The 22617-nt window shown below is 50.0% G+C and overlaps 1 protein-coding gene across 1 annotated transcript in view; it reads right to left on the bottom strand.

Moving 5' to 3' along the window:
• Positions 1-22617, bottom strand: part of RAB6B (RAB6B, member RAS oncogene family) — a 68320-nt gene that overhangs the window by 5907 nt on the left and 39796 nt on the right. Inside the window, exons 3-7 of the mRNA XM_003895094.4 lie at positions 11461-11514; positions 11136-11241; positions 9331-9442; positions 7993-8086; positions 4453-4519 (exon numbers count right to left, since the gene is read on the bottom strand). Of these exons, the coding sequence (XP_003895143.1) occupies positions 4453-4519; positions 7993-8086; positions 9331-9442; positions 11136-11241; positions 11461-11514 (433 nt within the window). The remainder of the gene's footprint in view (positions 1-4452; positions 4520-7992; positions 8087-9330; positions 9443-11135; positions 11242-11460; positions 11515-22617) is intronic.

The following is a 22617-nucleotide window of genomic DNA, read 5'->3' as shown; positions in this document are numbered from 1 at the left end:
CCCTGCTGTTTCTCCCAGCTGCAGTTCTATGGCCCATGCCAGCAGCGCGATCCCCTTCTGTATTGCTGGCCTGGGCACAGGCCTCCTTGAGGTCTCCTGGTCTTCTCTGAGTGCCCCTCTGAGCCCAGCCAGTTCTCTCTCAGCATAGTGGCTTCCCAAAGTCAGCTCTGGTGACAATCATGTCACACTCTGCTACAGAAACAAAGCGTCCATGGATTTCTCACTCTGGCATTTAAGGCCTCCCCATTTAAGGTCACCCCAACCACCTGTTGACGCGAGTTCATCCCCTTCCCTCTATCACATACCAAGGCTCCACCCACCAGATTTTCCACACTTTAAACATGTCCTATGCTTTCCTTCTTTCCTTTGTTCATGCTGTTCTTTTCTTCTAGAAGTGATGCTCCCTCCCCGACACCCAGCCTTCCTCCCCATTTCCACCTCTAAAAATGTCCTCACTCCTTGGTCCAGGGTGCACGCGTTAGTGGCCTCTCCTGCTGAGCACTTGCTCTGTGCTGAGCACTATAAATGCGCTCCCTCACTTCCACATTAGACCTCGTGCAGTGGGGAGTAAGAGCCACCTTCCAACTGGGAAGCTGAGGTGCCCAGGTACAAACCCAAGGCTATCCTTGACCGCAGCCTTCTACTTTCAATGACCTGGCTGTGCTAAGCCCCTTGTGGACCGGCTTCTCAGGCTCAACACTACTGACATTTTGGGCCAGACAATTCCATGTTATGAGGGGTTCCTGTAAACGTAGGACGATCAGAAGCATCCCTGACCACTATCTATGAGATGCCAGTTAAACCCCATTCCCCCTCCCCCAATTTATGGCGAGCCAAAACGTCTGAAGACATTGCCAAATGTCCCCTGTGAGGAGGGGAGGGAAGGGCTATCAGTCCTGGTTGAGAACCAGTAGTCTAGCTTAAAGCTTGGCCACTGTTACAGCACGACGTTCTGCCCAGTATTGAAGTCACCTACTACCACTAAAAAAATCTCACGTGCAATTTGAGTCACAATTCTTTTGTACACTGCACAGCAGTAGTTCTCAAATGGATTGCATCAAAATTTTCTGGGATATTTGTTAAAAATGTCTCGCTGGGTCCTACCTTGGTAGATGCAGCGATGGGCCCCAGATGTGTGTTTTTAACAAGTTCTTTGGAGAGTTCCAACACACAGACATCCAGGAAACCAATTCTACTGATACTCCCCGAACAGCCCTGTCCAAAGAACTTTCTCCGATGATGGAAATATTCTATATCTGCACTGTCCAAGATGTCACCATTAGCAACATGGGCAACTGGCCACTTGAAAGGATGCTAGTGCAAGTGAGGAAATGAACTTTCAATTCAACTGCATTTTAACTAATGGAAGTCGGAACAGCCACATGTGGCTGCAGCATTGGAGAGCACAGGCCCAGCTCTTCCGCTAGGAGCTTTCACACAGGCTCTCGTTTAATGTCACCTCCTTCCTTGTTACGGCACATGCTGCTGAAATGCAGTGCTCAGGAGCCGCTTGCTGATGATGGAGAGGATAGGTAAGAATGACTGGACCCATGTCTAAATAATGCGCCAGAAGGGGAAACTCACGGTTTCTCGTAAGCCTCAAGAGGTTTGGTATGTGCCTTTCCGGCAGGCATGGCCACAGCACACCCACCTCTTCCCTCTGGGTCAAGTGTGGCTCATCGCGGGCCACAATCACTGCCCACTGTCCCTTCTCCATGGTTCCTGGAACAGTGATGGGTAGGCCCAGACAGCCTGTTACAAACTTACCCCCTACTGCTGGGTATGCTCCCGCAGTCCCAGCGCCCCTGACTCTACCGCCGCGCAATCCTCTCCGTATCTGGAATGTCAAAGCACACCACAGCCCCACCAGAGAGTGCAACAGGGCTGTGGAATCCAATCATTTGGATGTGGTTCCAGCTCTGAATTAAGGAGCTGGGAGGCCTTGGGCATGCTCTATCTGGTTTGGGGTGTCACTGTCCTCACCTGCTTAGAGCCACTTCATGAAGTGCCCACACTATTGCTGTTCCTTTGCATAAGCCAGCCTTATTCAGAAAGAGTTCAGGGCCCATGCGATGGAGGCATACTGTATTTGAGCAGAAAGTGGGGGTTGGGGGGTTGTGTATGAAGAAGCAGTAAGGGGTTTATGGCTCTACCATTTGGTGGCCCCTTGGCCCCTACTTTGCTGAGAGAGCAGACCAGTGGAGGGTGCTGCTGGGCAGAAGTATCGGCCAGAGCGGCCCTGAGGGGGCCTCCTGTCTTGAATGTGAAGAAGAGGTGCAGCAGCCCCCCATCTGGACCTGCAAGCAGCAGATGGAAGCCTCAAGCCACACGTTCACCAAGCCCTGAGCCAAGCAGGTGAGGCCAAGTGTGAACAGTTTATACAGCGCCACAAAGCAGTGCCTCTGTGTGTCTGCTCTCAATGTTCAACACAATTATGAACATGACCCCAAAGCACCCACCTTCAAAACACCTGGATTTGGACTGTGAGTAAGCAGAAATGCCAGCACCCCACCCCCAATGAAGCAGAGTGACAGCTGCCTCTGCCTGGTCCCTCTGGGACCTCTGGTGGCCGCTCCAGCACCTGCCTCATGAGAAGCCCAGCAAGCTGGCTCCTGGGCAGAAGTGAGAGGATGGGGGTACATCTACCCAGATAAGGGGACCCCATAGCTAGAAAAAGGAACACACGCCACATTGCCCTGTGCAGTCTGTTTGCAACCTGCCCTGTATCCTTTCTCCCAAGGGGCCCAAAGGTCAGTGGTAGCTGGATGAAACGCTAGGCATACCAGGATGATGATGAGCTCACTGTCACCTGCACTCAGCCCAGTCTGACCTGATTGTGGGCCCAGCCTGGAGCCCTGAACAGTGCGACTCTGGGAGAATGTGAATGAAGTGATCACCACTCACCCTGGCCAGTGTGCCGCACCTTGGGAGCTGGTGGGATGGAGAGCGGGCAATGCAACCCTTCCCCTCGTTGGCAGGCATAGCGGAGATCGCCTACACCTTGTCTGCCCCTCTCCCTTGGTCCTGCTCCTATGTTTGCCCTTCAGGTTGGCTTCTGTATGTTCCTGGAACCTCAAAGGAGTCCCATGTGACAGGTGACTTCATGGGGGCTCTCTCCTGAGCTCTGGAGCCTGGCTCTGCTACTGAGAGCCATGGGGTGCCCTAGTCAAGTTTCTGAGCCTCAGTTTCCTCATCTGTGATTGGAGTCTTATAACTGATCAACCAGGAGATACTCCTCAAACCTCCTCCTCTCGGCCACTGCTTGTCCTCTGGTGACACACAGACCATGGGATTGCTGGGGCACCTGCTCCTTGGTGAGCCTTCCTGCCCGCTGCCCCCGCACGGGGGAAGGGTCTCGAGTCTGCTCAGAGAGCTCCTTGAGGAAGACTGGAGAGGCCCAGCTTCCCTCCAGGCCTGTGTCAGGCTCCCCCTTGCTGCAGCCCTGAGACTCACAGTGTCCTGCCCGCCCTGCCCCAGCAGCTCCATCAGGCCTCCAACATTAAGCTGTGTGCTCCTCTCGCTTTTTATTCTTATCAGCCCGAAGGTGCCCTTCCATCTTCCAAGTGCCCTTCTCTGATCTGCCAGGGATGTCTACCCTCAGAGGCCTGTGGGATCAGCGGGGGATGCTAGAGAGCTGCTGCATAGGGACAGGTCCATTCTAAAGGATGTCAGCCAGGGATCTGCGTGCCTGGTTTCTGGTGGCTTAATCAGGCGGGGACATCTGACTAGGTGCAGGGGAGGCCCAGGTGTGGGCAATGCCTTCCCCTGCTGAAACAGTTTTCATCTGATCCTCTCAAATGCCCTTAGAGAGACAGTGTCGCACATGGAATAGGGCTGGATATGGAGGAAGCAAGCCTGAGTGTGAATCCTAACTCTGTAACTGCTGTGTGACACTGGGCAAACCAGACTACCTCTCTGAACCTCCGTTTCAGCATCTAGGTGTCTCTTCAGGTTGGGGCTGGTCAGTGGGTGATGTGCAACTGTCCCACAGATCGGTGGGGAGCCTCAGGAGCTGTTCAGGGCTGGGCAGAGAAGGCAGGCAAGACAAGGAGGGGGCATCTGTCTGAAGGGGGTAGCTGTCTCGAGTAGACTGAACCATGTTGAGATCATATCCTCAGTGACAGAGCCTTCCCTGCAGCGGAGACTCTGCCTGTGTTCATGAAACCCACACCCATGCTCACTGTAAAGAGGGGCAGTCGCTGTTTCTCACTCCCCACCCCACAGCATCACTCTGTGCACACCCCTTTGCTATTCTGGAAGAAGTAGTAGATGGTTAGAGCCAGATGGGGCTCCAAACCATGGGGTTCAGCTGCATCCTGTCTAGAGGAGGCCCTGTGCCATTCCCGGCAGACCAGGGAAGGCCGGGCAGGGACTGGGCGAGTGTCTGTCCACTGCAAGTGAATAAATGGCTCCTGTACATCTTTTCACTTACTTGTCAAAGGAAAAGGATACTTCCTTCTTTGCTTTTCTCTTGGACATTCTCCATTCCAGGTAGAGCCGACGCCACACGTCGAAAAAGCTGGAAAGATGAAGAAATGCAGCCTGAACCCCAACCCTGGCCCTCCCCTCTGCTCCTCACTGTGCCTGTACCCTCTCCCCTCTTCCCCTCCCAACCTGCAGCTTTACTCTCTCATCCGCCCAGCGGACGGTGCCCTCAAAGGCAGGGGCTGTGCCTACATTCTCTCTCCCCTACCTGCAGTGCCTCTCACAGCATCAGGTCTGGGCAGGCCTCAGTAGCTCATGGAAGGAACAAAGCTGCGGACTCTTGCCCAAGCAGACTGGCCACAATGTCATTGGGGTAAGCTTACATTACGGCAGTGACTGCAAAGGACCTCCTCTGGTGCAGAAAATGGTTTGGGCCTCCAGGTGACAGGCCTTAAGGTGGGTTTCTGCACACAGCCTTCATGGGGACCAGGTGTGGGGAACTGATATGACCTTGAGACGAATGACTCTGCTCAGGGAGCCCTGCAGGTCCAGCGCCAAGGCAGCGAACAGCAGGGCCCGGGCCACATGGGCACAGCGGTGAGGCTTCTCTGAGAGCGCGAGGGATGCAGGAGTGTGAACACAATCTTGTGGGCTTGTTTGGATGTGGAGTGTGAGTTGTTGATTGTGTGTGGGAGTGTGTGTACAGTGTATGGGTTTTATCTGTAGGACTGCGTGGAGAATGTGTGTGTTGTGAGTGATGGGTGTGGGTAGGTGCATGTGTGTCTGTGTAAACATACAGGAGAATGTGTGGTGTGTGTGAATGTGTGGTACCTTTGTGTGCTTGTTTGTGTAAATGTGGGGGGAATGTGTCTATAGTGTCTCCTTGGTAAGGTGCGTGTCTGCGTACATGTGGGTTTTCTGTGTGTGTGTGTGTGTGTGTGCGCGCGCGCGCGCGCGTGTGTTGGGGCAGGCGTGGGTGGCAGGGGACAGGTAGGGTGAGGGCAGAGATGGAATCTTGGAGGTGACAAGTACAAGGCAGAAGTATGAGGCACAGAAGACTCTGAACTGCTATGCTCTAAATGCTGGTCCCCTGCAAATTCCTCTGTTGAAACAGAATCTCCAATGTGACAGTATAAAGAGGTGGGGCTTTAGGAGGTGCTCAGTCAGCAGGGTAGAGCCCTCATGAACGGGATGAGCACCCTTAGGAACGAGGCCGAGGGAGCCTGTCTGCCGCTTCCACATTGTGAGGATGCAGCAGGAAGGTGCCATCTAGGAGGAAATGGGCCCTCACCAGACTTTGAATCTGCCTGCACCTTGACTGTGGAGTTCCCAGCCTCCAGAGCTGTGAGCAATACATTTCTGTTGTTTATACGCTACCCCACCTATAGTGATTTGTTACAGTAGCCTGACAGGACTAACCCAGGAGCACTCCCTGCTCTCCTCACAAATACAAATTACAGGAGCTGGGTGGGCTCTGGGCTCATGCCCTCCACTGCATGAGCTCTCTGAAGACAGGGTGAGTCTTATTCATGGCCTCACCCCAGAGCCCAGCCCCAACTGAGCACCCGGGCTGAGTGACAGGGCTAAAGGCCGTGAGGGCCCAAGGCGGGAAGCAGCTGGTGGGCCCAGGACGGTGTGAGAGCCTTGTGGGCGGGCTGCAGAGGAGGCTCTGCAGTAGGGTAGCTATTAGTAGGCAAGGGGACAAAGGACCTGGGCCATCCTTCCTGAGCTTTCCTTCATGGCATTGGCCCTGGGCAGCTCCTATCTGCCTGTCTGGCTCTCAAAACGGTCACAGCCTCGACTAGTGGCCAAAATGCCACTAGGGATTTTGAAGGGTGCTCTAGGGTCAGGTACGGGTTTCTGTGAGTGGATATGCTCACATTTAGATCCAGGAGTCTGCACTGCATGGAGACTCCTCTGAGCCACGTAGGGTCCGAAACGGACCGCATTTAACTCCTGCTAAACCACTGCGTGGGTTCCAGAGTACTCTGGGGGTGGGGGCATCAGTGCCTCCCTGACCCTGACTGCTGAGGCAGATGCTACCTGCCCTATGGACCTGCTGGTGCTGCCCTCCCTCTGCTTCCCTGCTTCCCATTACTTTAGCGCTCCCAAAGAGCAGCAGCCCAGTCTCTCCTCCATGGCCCCCGGGAGCAGGAAGGACCATGGCAGCTTCAGCCCCACACCAAGGGAGGCTGGGAACAGATGGGAGTGAATGGAGCCCTGCTGAGGGCACTCCAGTTAGGGTGGGGTGCTGAGTCCTGGAGCTTTGGGGCCCCCAGTGTCACACAGTGTCCCTTCCACTCTGTCTCTTCTTGTCGCTCTGCCAGCCCACCCTCCCCATTGCCACCAGCACTGTTCGCACGGGGCAAACCATCACTGCATCCAAAAGGCCAGTGCTGCATACACAGCTTGCCGAGGGTTCCCAGCAATGCGGGGGGCAGGGCAGAAGCGAACGCCAGGCCAACCACACTCCTCATCCAGAGTCCCCTCCCCACACCTCGGGCACCCTGCAGCCACACCTGTGCTGCTCCCCTGCTTGGCATGCCCTCCCTCCTCACCACCTCTCCAAGTCCTATTCGCATCCCCAGTGGCAGGAGTTCTCAACCTTTCCGTGAGCCAAGGACCGCTCTGGCAGTCTGGTGAAGCCCATGGACTCCTTTGAAGTATGTGAAATCAATGACATAGGATGATAAAGGGAACTACTGAGTACTGGAATACACCTCATCGACATTCGTGCTTCCTTATGAACACATTGAACAGTGAGAACTAGTAAGAGATCTAATAACTACTGTGACACTGAAACACTGACGCATGTAAAGTTCAAGATATCTGCAACACTATGAGGTGATGGGAAGGCATCTGTGATTTCTACTGGTGGTAAAGCCATAGGCACCACTAATACGACTGAGCGTCATTGCCTACATTAATCACTGAAGGACAAACAGAAATCCTTCAGTGCTATGGACGGGTTAGTGGTTAGTGAAGATAAAAGGTGCAATGTTTTCCAGCCCTGTCTGCTGACCTGCTAAATTCCATCCATGGACCACTCAGGGGCCCTCATGCTGCAAGGCTCGGCCCTAACTCCACTGCCTCGCCCTCCTGTGAGTTCCAGCCACACCATGGTGGGCTCTTTTCTCCAGGCCTGAGTTGCCCTCCACAGCCCTAAGCACTTGCTAAGAGCAAGGCATGAACCCCAAATGCTGATCGGATTGAATTTTCCTGCACGCGTCATCCGAAGTGGGGTGAGGGGCTAGGGAACCACTGCTTCCCTCAGCCACCTGGAAGCTGGTGGCTTGACACTCTTAGGGACTGCTACACGGGCTGTGATTGGCCACTGCTATGGTGGCTGGTGACTTACATTCTCCAGTCGCCATGCCTGGAGTGCTCCCTCCCTCTCTTGGGCTTTACCAGCTCCGGAAATTAGCTCTTCCCGCCCTGGGCGCATCTATGGGTGTTCTGGTTGGCTGCCCCAACCCCGCCACCAGCCCCTCAGGGCAAGGCAGGTCTGAGCCTGAGGCTGACCACAGGAACACACCATGCCAGGCCCGGTGCCAGGTGTGTCCTCACCTGCTTCACGTTGTAGCCAGTCTTCGCGCTGGTCTCAATGAACATGACGCTCAGTTCTTTGGCGCGCTGCTCCCCCTCCTCGATGGTTATCTGCCTAGAGATGAAGGGAAGGGGGGAAATCAGTTCAGCAGAGGAGCAGCCCCTGGCAGAGATGAGGAGGGACCCGCCCAGCATGGCAGAGGGAGCCCACCAGGCCCTTGGTCAGCCCTGAAGACAGGCTCTGATCCCAGGGGTCCCTCCTGGGCACCAACCATAGTCTCTAGCACAAAGCGGGCACCAGGGAACAGCAGGACACTATCCCCTTCCCCCACTCCTTCCTTCGTGTCTTCTCAGCTTCAAAGCAGGCCCTGGGGTAGGGATGCCCCACGCCTGCCTTTCCCAGTAGTAATTACTGCAGAGCTTGTGCTTGTGAAGAGATTCAAGCCACACAGTCCACTCTGGGTGGTGCTATTAGTCGCATTTTCCGTATGAGAACACTAATGCTAAAAGTGTCTCCCCAGGGGCCACAAAGCTGCTTAGCAGAGAGGGCTCCATGATGGGGCAGGCAGAAGTGGGTGAGGGTATGAAGGGCCTGGGTGCCCTTTGTACTGGGATTTGAGCCCAGTTTTCCTTACTTTAAGGACAGAACTCTAGTAAAGCAGGCTCTAATTCAGATGATTCCTCAGGTGGTCAAGGGACACTGCAGGAAGCCTGCACTGCTTGCTGGAGTCCATGGCCTGTCACTTTATCTGCCCAAGTCAGGGTCACGTGAAACGAGTGGACAGCGTACACACATGGCACCTCAGTTCTCCCTGTGCATGGAGGGCAGCGTGGAGGAGACTCTTCAGAGAAAGCTTCATGCCAGACGCAGCCACAAACCAGGCTAAGCAGGCTACAGCTATAGGTTTGCGGTCTGAATGCTCTGCATGCTCACACCTAGGGCCCAGGGTGTTCACACCCCCATGCACACTGGTGCAGACACTTCACAGGCACAGACAGTTCGCAGTACACACACTGGGGCTTAGGGAACTGCTGTGTCTGGGGCAGTGCTGTGGCCATGGCAGGGTCTTAGACCATGCACTGCTGGGCCAAGCCAGGTGCACAGGGTTCTGTGTAGAGAGCACACGGAGGAGTGCCCTGCCCCTGCCTGGTGGTGGAAGACAGGGCTTCACAGATGAGACACCCAGGGGTGAGAGTCTACCAGGTGTTCTCAAAGCTCCTAGTGTCTCAAGGGACCTTTTCCGGATGCATGGTCAGAAGCACAGACACACCACTCACGCATCCCAGAGCTCCCTGTCCAGGAGCAGCTGGAGAGGAGTGGAGGGTGGTACCCTGCACCTGTGTGCCCTTTGCACCTACCTCTTATCAGCCAGGTCCGTCTTGTTGCCCACCAGCATGATGATAACATCACTGCCCCTCTCTGTCCTGACGTCGTCGATCCACTTAGAGGTCTGTTGGAAGGAGTTGAGATCTGGAGGCAGAAAGTGAGGAAAAACTGAAAGCCAGGGCCAGCCACCAGCAGGAGATGGGAAGGGGATGTGTGAGCCAGGAGCAGGCGGGAGGGTGAGCATGTGCCCTCAGATACCTAGGGAGGGGTGCGAGCTCAGTCAATACAGATCAGCCGGGTAGGGCCTTTCAGAGGGAACCGGGCCCTGCCCTGCAGCCCTGGGAGCCGCTTGCACTGTTTAGCCGCCCTTTGTGGGGGAGGAATCACCCCATCTGGAAGATCATGGTGTCATGATTTGCTACATGAAATAGTGGCTTTAGGGGCCCGCCTGAGAGTCAGACCTGACTCTGGGGATTCAGAGTGGAGTGTGAGAACTGGGTCACACGTGTGTGCATATATATACACACACACACACACACACAACTTGGCAAGTTTGGAAACAGTGAGGGGTGGGCAGAGGAGGACACAGAAGCCTCTAGGGAAGGAAGGACCCTACTGAGTGGCCTCCCCACCAGGGGAGCTCAGGAGAGTTAGGGGAAGGCCAGAGGGATTTCTGAAGAGAACCCTCAGGCTCTGCAGGTGAGAGGAGGGGAAAGGTGGCCCCAGGACTAGTCAGGGGAGCCAGGTGCACTCAAAAATCCAGGAGAGACAAGGCCACTTCTTGGCAGCCTGACCTCCCTCAGCTGCCATGACAAGCCTTGCAGGGCAGAGCAGCTCTAAGGCAAAGCCCACCACTCCGCAGCCTGCACACCCAAGGGGAGGGGAGGCAGCTGTCCTCAGAAGCCTCAGTTTCACACAGCCTGGTATCCCTTCTGATGCGCCTCAGGCCATGTGAACTCAGGCCCTTATGGGCCCAGCTCCCACCTGCACTCAGGTGTGGATGGGGCCTGTGGTCAGAAGAGGGGTGGACAGACGGGGCGGGCAGGGCCAGGGCAGCAGGATGGGTGGTGGGGGCATGCACCAGCATGGGGTCACACATGCTTCCTTGTGTGATTTTAGGGCTGTGGACAGCACCTAGGGCATCCGCCCACTTCACGGTAACCACAGCCCTGAGGGCTTATCAGGTGTGTTCCATTACAGCAGCCTTGCAGGTCTGGCTTCTGCATCAGCCCCCGCCCCCCCCCCCGCCCCCACCTCTGGCCCTGTGCACCCTCGAGGCTGTGCAGTCCTGTTAAGAACACCTGCTCTGGCCTGAAGAGCCACGGTGCTGGAGAAGGATTACCAGTCTACTGCGCTTCCAGACCCCCTTGGCCTACCTTCCCAGGGAGTCCTGCACCCACAGCTGCTGGGCCGGGGTTGACCTAGGGACCAGCATCTTCTCCCATGGTGACACACATACAGAAGTAGCTCCTTACGGAGCTTTCTGACAGCCAGGGAGAGGGAGGGTGCAGAGAGGCTGGAGCAGGGCCAACCTTGTGAGCATCTGCTCACACCACATGCTGGCCCCTGCTCTGAGCAGGGCCAACCTGGCCCTGTAAACCCCTGCCTGTTGCAGGAGGGTGAGGGGCAGTGGAAAACATGTTGGTGTTCAAAGGCAACTCACCACTGCTCCCTGCCTTTCTCCATTTAGGGAGCAATCGCACACACATGTGCACACAGATGCATGTGCACAAACATGCATACACACACACGCATACACACAGGCCTGGCCACAGTCACACCTGGGCCCTGGAACCCCCAATGAGCCACCCTCCCTTAGGCGCAGACGCTCACTCACTTGTGATGTCGTACACCACCACAGCCACTGTGGAGTCCCGGATGTAGCTGGGGATCAGGCTGCGGAACCTCTCCTGACCAGCTGTGTCCCAGAGCTGCAGTCGCACCTGTCTCAGGGAGGGTAGGACCACAGGCAGACGGGTCAGTGGGGCAGTGAGGTCCTCCTGGTCCGGGGAACTGGGAGAGCCAGGCTCTGCAATGCTGGCACCACCAGCTCCAGTCCCCAGTGTCGGCAGGGGCTCTCAGTAGTGACCAGCTAAAGATCCTAGGGGATAAGCCCAAAGGAACCCTCCCTGTCCCTCCCAGTCCTAATATTAGGTGCTCACCGTGCGGTCCTCCAAGTACATGGTTTTTGACAAGAAGTCAATCCCAATGGTTGCCTGTTAGAGAAAAGCACAGAACAGTCAAAACCAAAAGGCCTCAGACAAAGGGGCAAAAGCCTGGTGACGCAGGTGGTGGCGTAACCAGCAAGAGGGGACGTCCATGTCAGGTCTAACGTGGCCATGCTCTGTCCTCCCTGCCCCTCCACCCACTACTCAGCAGCCCTCTTACTGAGGGATCAAGCTGAGGAAAGATGGGGGTGGCCTTTATAGGGCGAGATCCTCTCTGGAGAGGGAAAGTGCTTCGGGAGCAGTGAGAGCACCGTGGTGAGGAGGCCGCCCCAGGAGCAAGGCCACTCAGGCCACTCAACACACATATCCTGCCCTCCCCACCTGGGTTCCCTGCCTTGTTCCCCTCACTGCCTAATCTGCAGCTTCCAAAGCCTCTTCCCGCTGCCCTAAAGCATGGCCCTGGGCTCAACACTGGCCTCGGGAGGGTGGGAGGAGGCAGCTTGCTGCTGTGTGGGGGCAAACAGCAGCATGGCTTTTCTCAGGTGCAGGCACTGCAGACCACCCAGAGTGGCCTCTCACTGGGAGGCCCCACTGGCTCTTTTCTCCTCAAGCCAAAACGTTGGAAGCTGTCACCAGCTCCCCTGTGCCACACCTATGCCTCTTCTGCCCTGGCACCTGCGAGAGGCAGCCAGTCTTGTGGCCAGATGGCCAGGATTCTGTGTGTCCTTGGGCAGGCCACCAACCTCTCTGGGCCTCACATGCACCCAGTACCTGTCAGTAGGACTGAGATGCTGTCAATGTAAAATGGAGATATCATTGCTATGTAATCAATAATAACAAAGACTTTGACACAGCCCAAATGTCCAGGACACTGAATAAGCATAGTGTGGTACATCCATGTGATTAGAATCCTTGGCAGCTGTTAACAATCACATTCTTGAAAACATATTTAAGGCTTTGGGGAAATGGTCATCCAGTTAAAAAAAAAAACCAGGTTATAAAACATCATGTGGTGAGTGATCCCAATTAGATTAACTCAAGTAGATCTATGAGTATTTTTCATGTTTTCTTCGACACTGAAGTGAAGGGAATCTGCTAAAGTGTTAATAGCATCACAGTCTGAATAGTGGCAGTGCATTTTGTTTCCTTCATTACACTTTTCTCTACTTTCCACAATGAACATATAACAGTTCTAAAATTAGAAAAAGTCCTTTGAAATAAAGTTTAATAAGTAAGTTTAATTGTGTGGAATGCTATGATTTTCGACTGCAAAAAACAAAACCAAAGGAAGCCCAAGAAAATAGAAAAGGTCATGTCTCCAGGCCCCCCAGGCTGAATGCAAAGGTGTGCACCAATGTGTGTGTAGAAGTGTGCATGTTTACATAGTCACACTCCCAAATCGTTCCACAAAGGACTGAGGGTGGCTGCATCCTCCTGGAAGCTTGCTTCATAACACAAAGATATGGAGGGTGATTCTATGTTCTGGAGCATATGATGCTAGAATGAGGGCACTAGACAAGCACCTTAGATACAACCCAATTAATCCCTTACTTTGGCGATGAAAGAACAGACCAAGAGGGTTAAAGGACATGCCTAGTGTGACTTCTCTCATCAGGAGCAGGGCTGGGAAGATCAGAGCTGCAACCTCGGCAGCACCTGGGCTCTTCCCAGCCCAGCTTCGCATATTGTAGCCACCGAGGGACAAATCTGCAATGACCAGTGCTTGTGGATGCAGACTTTTTCCTTCACAGGTATATGTTAGATTGACAATCCTTGTCTTCTGATTCCCTTATGGAGAAATGTGCATAGCAGGTAGAAGTCTCTCAACTCCTCAGTGCTCAACAGGTTCCCCAGGAGTGACATGCTCCTTTTGTAGAGTCACCCTTGAAAGAAAACCAGGTGCATGAGCTTAGGTCTGGTGGCAGGGACCGCTGGTTGTCCCCAGTATGTAGTCTCCCTTTCTATAGTAACAGAATTCTGGGTGTGCAGATGGACTCAGGGCTGCCCCAAATAAAGACCATATTTCCCAGCCTTCTTTGCAGCTGGGTGGCTACGTTCTGGTTAATGGGATGTGAAGGTGATGCAGGCATATTTGGGGACAGGTCCTCTGTGGGCAAGGAGTACCCACAGCTGCTCCCTTTCCCACTGTCCGGTGGGGATGAGTCATAGTGGCCCATCCAGATGAGGATGACAGAGGAGCGATGACATCAACAAAGCCTGACTCCCTGACCCTGAGGAGCTACTTCAGCAGCGCTGGACTGCTCAATTGTTCTATTTTGTTTAAGCCACTGTTATTTTGGGTTTCTGTTAACATAGCCTAACTATAGCCTAACTGACAAGCAAAGAACCACGGAGAAATGTATCCCTCAAAGGTAGGCACCCAATGGTAATGCTACTGATAACTATAATGATGACAATCCCATCACACCTCACATGTCACAAGGCACTTCTGCTTCCATGAAGGGCAGAGAAGTCACCAAATGAAACAAGGAATTGTGCTACTTGGATGAAGTCCCAGCAAAGCTCAACCCAGTGGCCTCCACAATCATAAACACCATTACTGAACATCCATATACTTTCTCTCACATCCCATAACAGCTTGACCAGAGGCAGCAACGAGGAAACTGAATGAGGCCAACATCCCATTTTCTCCAGCTCTCTCTTAATTCCCACTTCCAGCTTCCCCATCAGAGAAACCTCTGGTCCCTTAACTGTCCACTCTCTCAGACCTGTTCTAGCCACATTCTCCATCTGACCAGGCCACTGAGCCACTGAAGAACTTCCATAGTTGTGGAGATGGCGCCAAAGCATAGGCATTGTCTCTGGGTGTAACTGAGCCCTCAGCTCTGCTCAAAAACATATTCCTAAGTTTTGCTTTCAATAATGGCTGAGTGGCTTGTATCAAACAAACCCTCGCACAGAAAACTATTTTAATATCTGGAAAAATACAAGAAATAACAATTTGCAAGCACTGAAGAATGATCAAAAGCAGGACGAGGCAGGGCGCAGTGGCTCATGCCTATAATCCCAGCACTTTGAAAGGCCGAGGCATAAGGATCACTTGAACCCAGGAGTTTGAGAGCAGCCTGTGTAATATAGTGAGACTCTGCCTCTATAAAAAATAAAAAATAAAAATTAATCAGGTGCAGGGGTGCCCACCTGTAGTCCCAGCTACTTGTGAGGCTGAGGGGGAAGAATTGCTTGAGGCTGGTAGGGCTGAGGGTGCAGTGAGCCATGATGACACTACTGTACTCCAGGTTGGTCAACAGAGCAAGACTCTGGCTCAGAAGAAAAAAACAAAACAAAACAAAAACGTACTCAGAGGTTACAATCGCTGAAGGAATGGAAGAGAACTAGGTAGATTCTACATTAAATCAATTTGCCTCCTGAAGAAACTCCCCAGTCCCACCAAATTAAAAGAATTTCAAAAACACCTCAGACGCCACTGAAACACCAGAAAGGCTGGCTTTGGGAGGAACAAGATCATCTCAGGACTGAGGGTTACACCAGAGGACTAAGAGAAAACCAAAATAAATCTATTGCTATGGTCTGAATGTGTCCCCTGCAACCTCAAATTCAAATGCTGAAACTTAATCCTCAATGTGACAGTATTAAAAGGCACATCCTTTGTGGAAATGATTAAGTCATGAGGACTCTGACTTCTTGAATAGGATTAGAACTCTTATAAAAGAGGCTTAAGGGAGTGCCCTGGCTCCCCTCTGCCGTGTGAGGACACAGTGTTCGTCCCTTCCACCACGGAGGACACAGCATAAAGGTGACATTTTTGAAGCAGAAAGCAAGTCCTCACCAGATGCAGAATCTGCTGGAGGCTTGATCTTGGAAGGAAATCCCAGACTCCTGAATTGTGAGCAATAAATGTCAATTGCTTATACATTACCCAGTCTATTTTGTTATAGCAACCTGAATGGATGAAGACATCTGTCTTCACAAGGTCCATACATGATAACTAACCATTCCCTAAAAAATATTAACTGCCCATCATTTAATTGCCTATTAAAATAAAACAACACTCTTCAGAGGAAGGTAACAAAATCCAGGACTATAACTTATTATTCATGAGGTCCACTGTATAATAAAAAAGGACTAGAAATGTGAAGAAACAGAAAATTCAAGCCATAATCAAGGGAAAAAGCTCAACAGACCCCTACACGACCCAAATGTTGAATTAGTAGACAAAGACTTTAAAAGTCTTATAAATATGTAAAAAAAAATTAAAAATAAACAATGGGTGACTGTCAAGAGATTTATGAAAATTCTAAAAACGAAATGGAACTTTTAACACTAAAAATTATAATATCTGAAATAAAAATGTATTGGATTTAAACAACAGTAGCTAGGACACTGCAGAGGAAAGCTCAGTGAACCTGAAGACAGGCCAAAATAAATTGCTCAAACTGAAGCACAGAGAGAAAAATGATGCAATAAAAATAAAGAGAGCTTCAAGCACTCCTAGGACAATATGAAGTGAGCTGATATAAATGCAATTAGAGGCCGGGCATGGTGACTCATGCCTAAATCCTAGCACTCTGGGAGGCCGAGGCAAGCAGATCACCTGAGGTCAGGAGTTTGAGACCAGCCTGCCCAACACAGTGAAACCCCATCTCTACTAAAAATATAAAAATTAGCCAGGTATCTTGGCGGGCGCCTGTAATCCCAGCTACTTAGGAGGATGAGGCAGGAGACTCATTTGAATCTGGGAGGCAGAGGTTGCAGTGAGCTGAGATCGCACCACTGCACTCCAGCCTGAGCAACAGAGCAAGACTCTGTCCCCCAAAAAATAATAAAATAAAAAAATGGAACTAGAGTCTCAGAAGGACAGCAGAAACAGATGCAAGCAAAAAACATCTTGAGAATAGCCCCAATTTCCCCCAAGTTAATTAGAAACATCAACCCACAGTTCCAAGAAGTTCAGTGAACCCAAAACAGGGTAAATCTGTAAAAAACTAAACCAAGGTATGTCATAGTCAAATTGCTGAAAATAAAAAAATAGAAAACCGTAATAGCAGCCAGAAAACAGAACAACACGTTACATACAAGGCAACAATGGTAAGAATTAGAGTTGATTTATCATCATAAATAATGGAAGACAGAAGACAAGGGAATAACATCTCTAAACTGCTTAAAAAATAAAACAAGACACACACACAAAAACCCTGTCAGCCTAGAATTCTATAGCTGGTGAAAATTTTCTTCGAAAATGAAGACAAAACATAAATATTTTCACATAAGGGAAAGTCACATAATTTGTCACCAGCATGCACTCATTGTAAGAGATGCTTTAGGCTAAAGAGAAATTTTGTAGACGGAAATTAGAATCTTTAAGGCTGGAATACAAGTGCACCAGAAATGGCAAATCTATGGGCAAATATAAAAACATGCTACTTGTCCTTAATTGCTTCCTATCACAGTAACAATGACATCCACAGTAACAACAACTAAACATCTCAGCACTTCATCAATTCCCAGCTCTTGTACTAACTGCTTTAGATACATTACTTAATTTCATCTGGACAATAAATCTGTGTGATGAGTTAGGCTCTTCTGTATTCTGTGTCACTGCTAAGAAAACGGAATACAAGAGATGGTAAGTGACTTGTCAAATGTCCACAGCTGAGACTGCAGTCAAGACTCAAAAGGTATTTGCAAAGTTGTCTACGTATGTCCAGACTTATCCCCACACGCCTCCAGGCTCTGAGTATTTGTTATTTCTCCTGTTTAAAGAAAGCCTCTTCCTAGGCCCTTTTGGCCCTGGTCTTCTCTGGATGATGCTTTCTCAGCCATCTCCTTTATCTTCTGTATCTCAATGTCTCATTCTCTACTCACTCTTTCCTTTCATCCAAAAAAACATTCTCAAGATTCTCACATCTTTGAGTGGAAAAATCCCTCATTTTCACTAAGTTGCTCTCTAGTCATCTGCTGATCTCTCACCTCTTCTCAATGGGCTTCTTGGAAAAGGACTTCAAACCCACTGTATCTATTTCCTCTATGCCCACCCATTTCTCAGCTAGGTCACTCTGGTTTCTGTCCCTCTGCTCATAGCTCTTGCTATGGTCATCAGTTGCCATTTCATCACCAAATCACGAGGACACGGTATAGGCCAGACTCAACACACTTGACCCTGCTGACCATTCCTCTTCTATGGCATTTGTTTCTTCTTTGCTTTCCATGACTTTACTTGTTTCTGGCTTTCCCTGTCTCTCTAATTGCTGTTCCTTATTGTTCTCTTCTACCTCTCTTTTCCTAAAATGTTGGCATTTCCTACTGTTTTGTTTCAGGGGGAACTCATTTACTCTCGATGCTTCACTATGATATACTGATCAGTTCCCAATCTATAACCCAGGCCTTACCCCTGTTCTGAGCCCCAAATCTATGCATCCAGCTACTTACTACAAATCCCATTTAATTATCCACTAGACAGTTGACTAAATATAGTATGTTCTGAAAAGAGCCTATCATCTTCCTCCAAACCTGCTTCTGCTATTTTTCCTATTTCAATAAATGGCACCTTGACCACCCAGGGCGCCCACATCTCTGGAACCTTGAAAGCCCTCCTGAGTTGCTCCTCTTTACTTGCTGTCTGTTCCCTCACATCAAATGAATACTGAACTGGTTACTTGGCCTCCTAAGGGCTCTCACCCAGCTCTCTTTTTCTCCATCCCCAACCCCACTGCCCTAGTTTAGACACTGAACTTCTTTTACCTAAATAACACCAACAGCTTCCTGACTATCCCTCATGCTTTCCACTGTAATTAATCTTTCATGTAGCAGGCAGGATGTCTTAGTCCATTTTCTGCTGCTGTAACAGAATACCACAGACTGGATAATTTATTTTATTATTATTATTATTATTTTTTTTTTTTTTTTTTGAGACAGAGTCTCGCTGTGTCTCCCAGACGGGAGTGCTGTGGCGCGATCTTGGCTCACTGCAAGCTCCGCCTCCCAGGTTCACGCCATTCTCCTGCCTCAGCCTCCCTGGATAATTTGTTTTAAAAAGAAATTTACTTATCACAATTCTGGAAGCTGGGAAGTCCAAGAACATGGCACTGGTATCTGGGGAGGGCCTTTGTGCTGTGCCATCCCATGTCAGAAGGTGGAAGGGAAAGTGAACACACAGAGAAAAAGGGGCCCAAACTCCCATGGTAATCAACCCACTGCTGCAATAACTGCATGAATCCATTCATGAGGGTGAAGCCCTCATTACCTAAATCACCACTTAAAGGCTCCACCTTTTTTTTTTTTTTTAAGTAGCTGCATCCTTCTAGGATCACCTCTTAATACCATCACAATGGCAATTAAATTTCAATATGAGTTTTGATGGTGACATTGAAACCATTGCACAGGGTTATTTTTCTGAAATATTAATATGATCATATCACTCTCTACTGCCTCTAAAAAATAGCTCAAACACTTCAAGCTGGCCTATAATGCTGTTCAGGGCCTGTCCCTGGCATTCTATGGACTCATTCCCTCCTTGCCCAGCCCGCACTTTATACTTTAGAAATACTATTCTATACAGAACTCCTCACAAACAAGTTCCTTTGTGTGTCTGGGCCTTTTCTAATACTGTTCCCTCCTCTGGAATGCTCTTCCACATGGTTTATACTTATCCGGAATTCAAGATTCAGCTCTTCTACAAATCATTTTCTGGGCCCTCAGGTTGGTCCAGGGCCCCTCATTTAATACTTTCTCTGTTAAACTGGAAAGATCTCATACTGATCAATCTCTCCCACTGGCCAGTGATTCAATGATTCTCAGTATGTAGCCCATGAGTCACTTGCATCAGAATCACATCAGGAGCACATTAAACATGTAGGTTCCTGAGCTCCACTCAGACAGACAGAATCACAATCTCTGGGAATCAGAATTCCAGACAAGCCCTCAGATAACTCATTTGTGCAGTAAAGTTTGCAAACTGCCTTCTGTTGTAATGAGAGTCTGGGAAGGTTGTGATGTCCAGGAGTGGCAGATGCCCTGTACGGGGTGAGAGACAAGAGGGAGATGCTTATGCATGAGAAGGTGCCATTCACAGAAGCAAGCAAGGCTTACTCAGAACCAAGGTCACACAGTCAGTGGTGTCAGTATCAGTTTCCGTGAGTGCAAAGTCCCTGCTCTTGACTATTCAGTTGTACTCCCTCTCCTTCCTGAAATCCCTTCATTTCTGAACCTGTCATGTGCCCTGAAGCTGTCACTGAATATTCCTGGGGGTCACATACTATCTGGCTACCTACTGTCATAATCTTATGGTCATCAGCCATAATAGTTCAGCAGCGCCCACTTAAGATGAAGTTCATTTGCCAGAAGAGAAAAGTCAGCTCTCTAAGGACAGAACAGAAACAAGAACTTTTTTTTTTCTTTTTTTTTTTTTTTTTTGAGATGGAGTCTCACTCTGTTGCCCAGGCTGGAGTGCGGTGGCCGGATCTCAGCTCACTGCAAGCTCTGCCTCCTGGGTTTACACCATTCTCCTGCCTCAGCCTCCAGAGTAGCTGGGACTACAGGCGCCCGCCACCTCGCCCAGCTAGTTTTTTGTATTTTTTAGTAGAGATGGGGTTTCACCGGGTTAGCCAGGATGGTCTCGATCTCCTGACCTCGTGATCCGCCCGTCTTGGCCTCCCAAAGTGCTGGGATTACAGGCTTGAGCCACCGTGCCCAGCCAAAACAAGAACTTTTAAGAGGGCCTTGGCTGGGCCTCAGTTACCAGAAAATTTCTAGCTCTTTGACATCATCTATTGCCTCAAATAAGGCACAGACAGTTTTACTGGTTGAGAAATTTGAGAACAATCCGCAAAGCTACTACAGCAGCCAGAAAGTGTGGAAAATCCTGGAAGTGACATAGATACAGAGAGGTGACCCCAAATTCTGCATATAAATGCTACCCAAATCTCTGACTGACCCGAGCAGACCCTAAGCAGCAGCCTACCTAAGACCGAAAACAAAACAAAACAGGCAAACAAAAAAATCTGAACATAACTTTCAGTTGCTGCCTACCACAGTGGGGAGAATTGAGAATCTGGGTCCAGACAATTTAGCTGCCCACTAAAACCAAGAACACTCTTCACAGGACCAAATAGAATCCACAGTTTTAACATAATGTATAACCCAAAATTACTAGTCATATGAATTAAGAAGAAAATGTGAGCCATATTCAAGAAAAAAGAGATTAAATGGAGACTAACTCTGAGGTACCCAGATGTTGAAAATAGCAGGCAAGTATTTAAAAATAGCTCATATAACTGCTCAAATATAAAAATAAGCTCATAATAAAGGCACAGATTTAAAAATCTCAACAGAGAAACTAAAACTCTTTGCCCTAGGAACCTCTGTGGTTGCAATCCCTATAAACATCCCAATAACTGAGTATTCCCAGAGCTTCAGGAACGGCTGACCTTCAGAGAGGTGGGTTCGAAAGGAGAGTACTTCCCTCTTCTAGCTTGCCGTGGAGTCTCTTGGTCAAAGCATTCTTTCTCTGAACTTCATTTTCTCTTGTGAGGTACGAAGCAAATTATTTTTGCTGGTAACTATTTTACAGGGATGTAAGCACAGGATATCATGACAACATGAGCAGCAGGCCTGTCCTTGGGGAGTCTCCTGCCAGCCAGTCCACAATCCCTATGAACCTCCTCGGCTGTGCTGGGTGCACCTCCTGCACTGCACCATGTCCTCTGAGAAGGCTGAGCTGCACGCTGCTGGGATTAGACGGCTCCAAACCTGGCAATGCTTATTTATTCCTTTAATATCTTTGTGCTTACAAATAGCACTGTATATGAGAAATGGCAGGCACTTCATTTTATGCAAAATGTGAGGAACCTTATGAGTATGGATTTCATAGCTGCATCCACATTTATCTTCTTCTGAACGTGGTATTAAACAGTATCTACAGGGGTTCAGACATACAGTGCAGAATGACAGTACATTACACGCTTCCTTCTGCACAGAAGCTTCCACTGGCCCAGCTGATCCCGGAGGAAGGAGAGGTTTCCGGAGGCACTTGTTGAAGTCTTCTTTGCTATGTGCATTTATTATGAAATACAGTTTTATATCCACATTCTGACAAGACACAGTAATAAAGTCTGCAATGGAAATCTGCATGGTAATTTGCATAAATTGACTCAAGATTCTCTTCTCAGGAAGAGAAATAATGAAAAGGCATGTATGTGCGTCTTCTTTTAGCCTTGGCCAGGCCTGGGCCCAGGGCTGGGGAAGCATCCATAAGTGGCAGAAAGCAGCTGGGCATGACAAGCCTTTGACAATGAAGTTGCTGTTTGTGCTCTGCACCACTAACCATTAGATTAAAGTATCAGGGTAAAGTCATGCAAATTAGCTTGCAAATGAGCCTGCTGAAACTTCAGCATCCAGACTGGCAAGTGGGTGCTTTGGAGAGATGAGACAGCAGTCTCTGGCAAATAGGCTGGGCATGTCCTTGCCAGAAGCGCAGTAATGCGCCCTGGGGGAGGGGATTTTGGCTCAGAAGGCCACAGTACAGTTACCTGCATTCTTCCAGACACCTCAGTTTCAAAGTCTGTCTGATCCTGGAGGCCACGTTTCACCCAATGGAGAGTGGCTTGTACTTTAGTCACCACCCAATTTAAATATGTGACTGCTCTTTTATTTCCTGACTGTGGTTTGAAAACAACACATACCTTCAAACTTTAAAAAAGGTTAAATTTCATCAATATCAGTGGGTCCCTTCAAAAGTCACTCATATGTGAAGGTTGTGTGGCCTGAAGCTCCCTGAGAGGCCTCCCAAAGGGTGACAAACGGATCCATGTGTGCCAGCCCACCCCTCCCCTTTTGCTTTATCTTACAGCAAAAGATACTCTAGGTGTTGGACTTCTGAGGGCATCTAAGAACTTACTTATGGTAACCTACAAAATGAATTAGGAAAGATGACTAAAGCCTGAAGCAGAGATCTGCATCCTGAGTCCATTCCACTTATTAAATGTATCAGGAGCTAGTGGTGGGCTCACCCGTACCCATTGGCAACCTCCCACTCCCTCGCTTGACTACTTTGGACTGTAAAAGCTAAACTTGGCTTTCCCAGCCTCTCTAGAGGCGAAGGGTAATGGTGTGACTCCATTCTGGCCAATAAGACACAGGAAACAGTCTGCTGGAGCGGGAGGGATTCCAGGGAAG

This window comes from Papio anubis, chromosome 2, assembly GCF_008728515.1.
Source record: "Papio anubis isolate 15944 chromosome 2, Panubis1.0, whole genome shotgun sequence".
Classification (NCBI taxonomy): domain Eukaryota; kingdom Metazoa; phylum Chordata; class Mammalia; order Primates; family Cercopithecidae; genus Papio; species Papio anubis.
The sequence above is the reverse complement of the archived record's forward strand: the minus strand, read 5'-3'. Positions and strand labels throughout refer to the sequence as shown.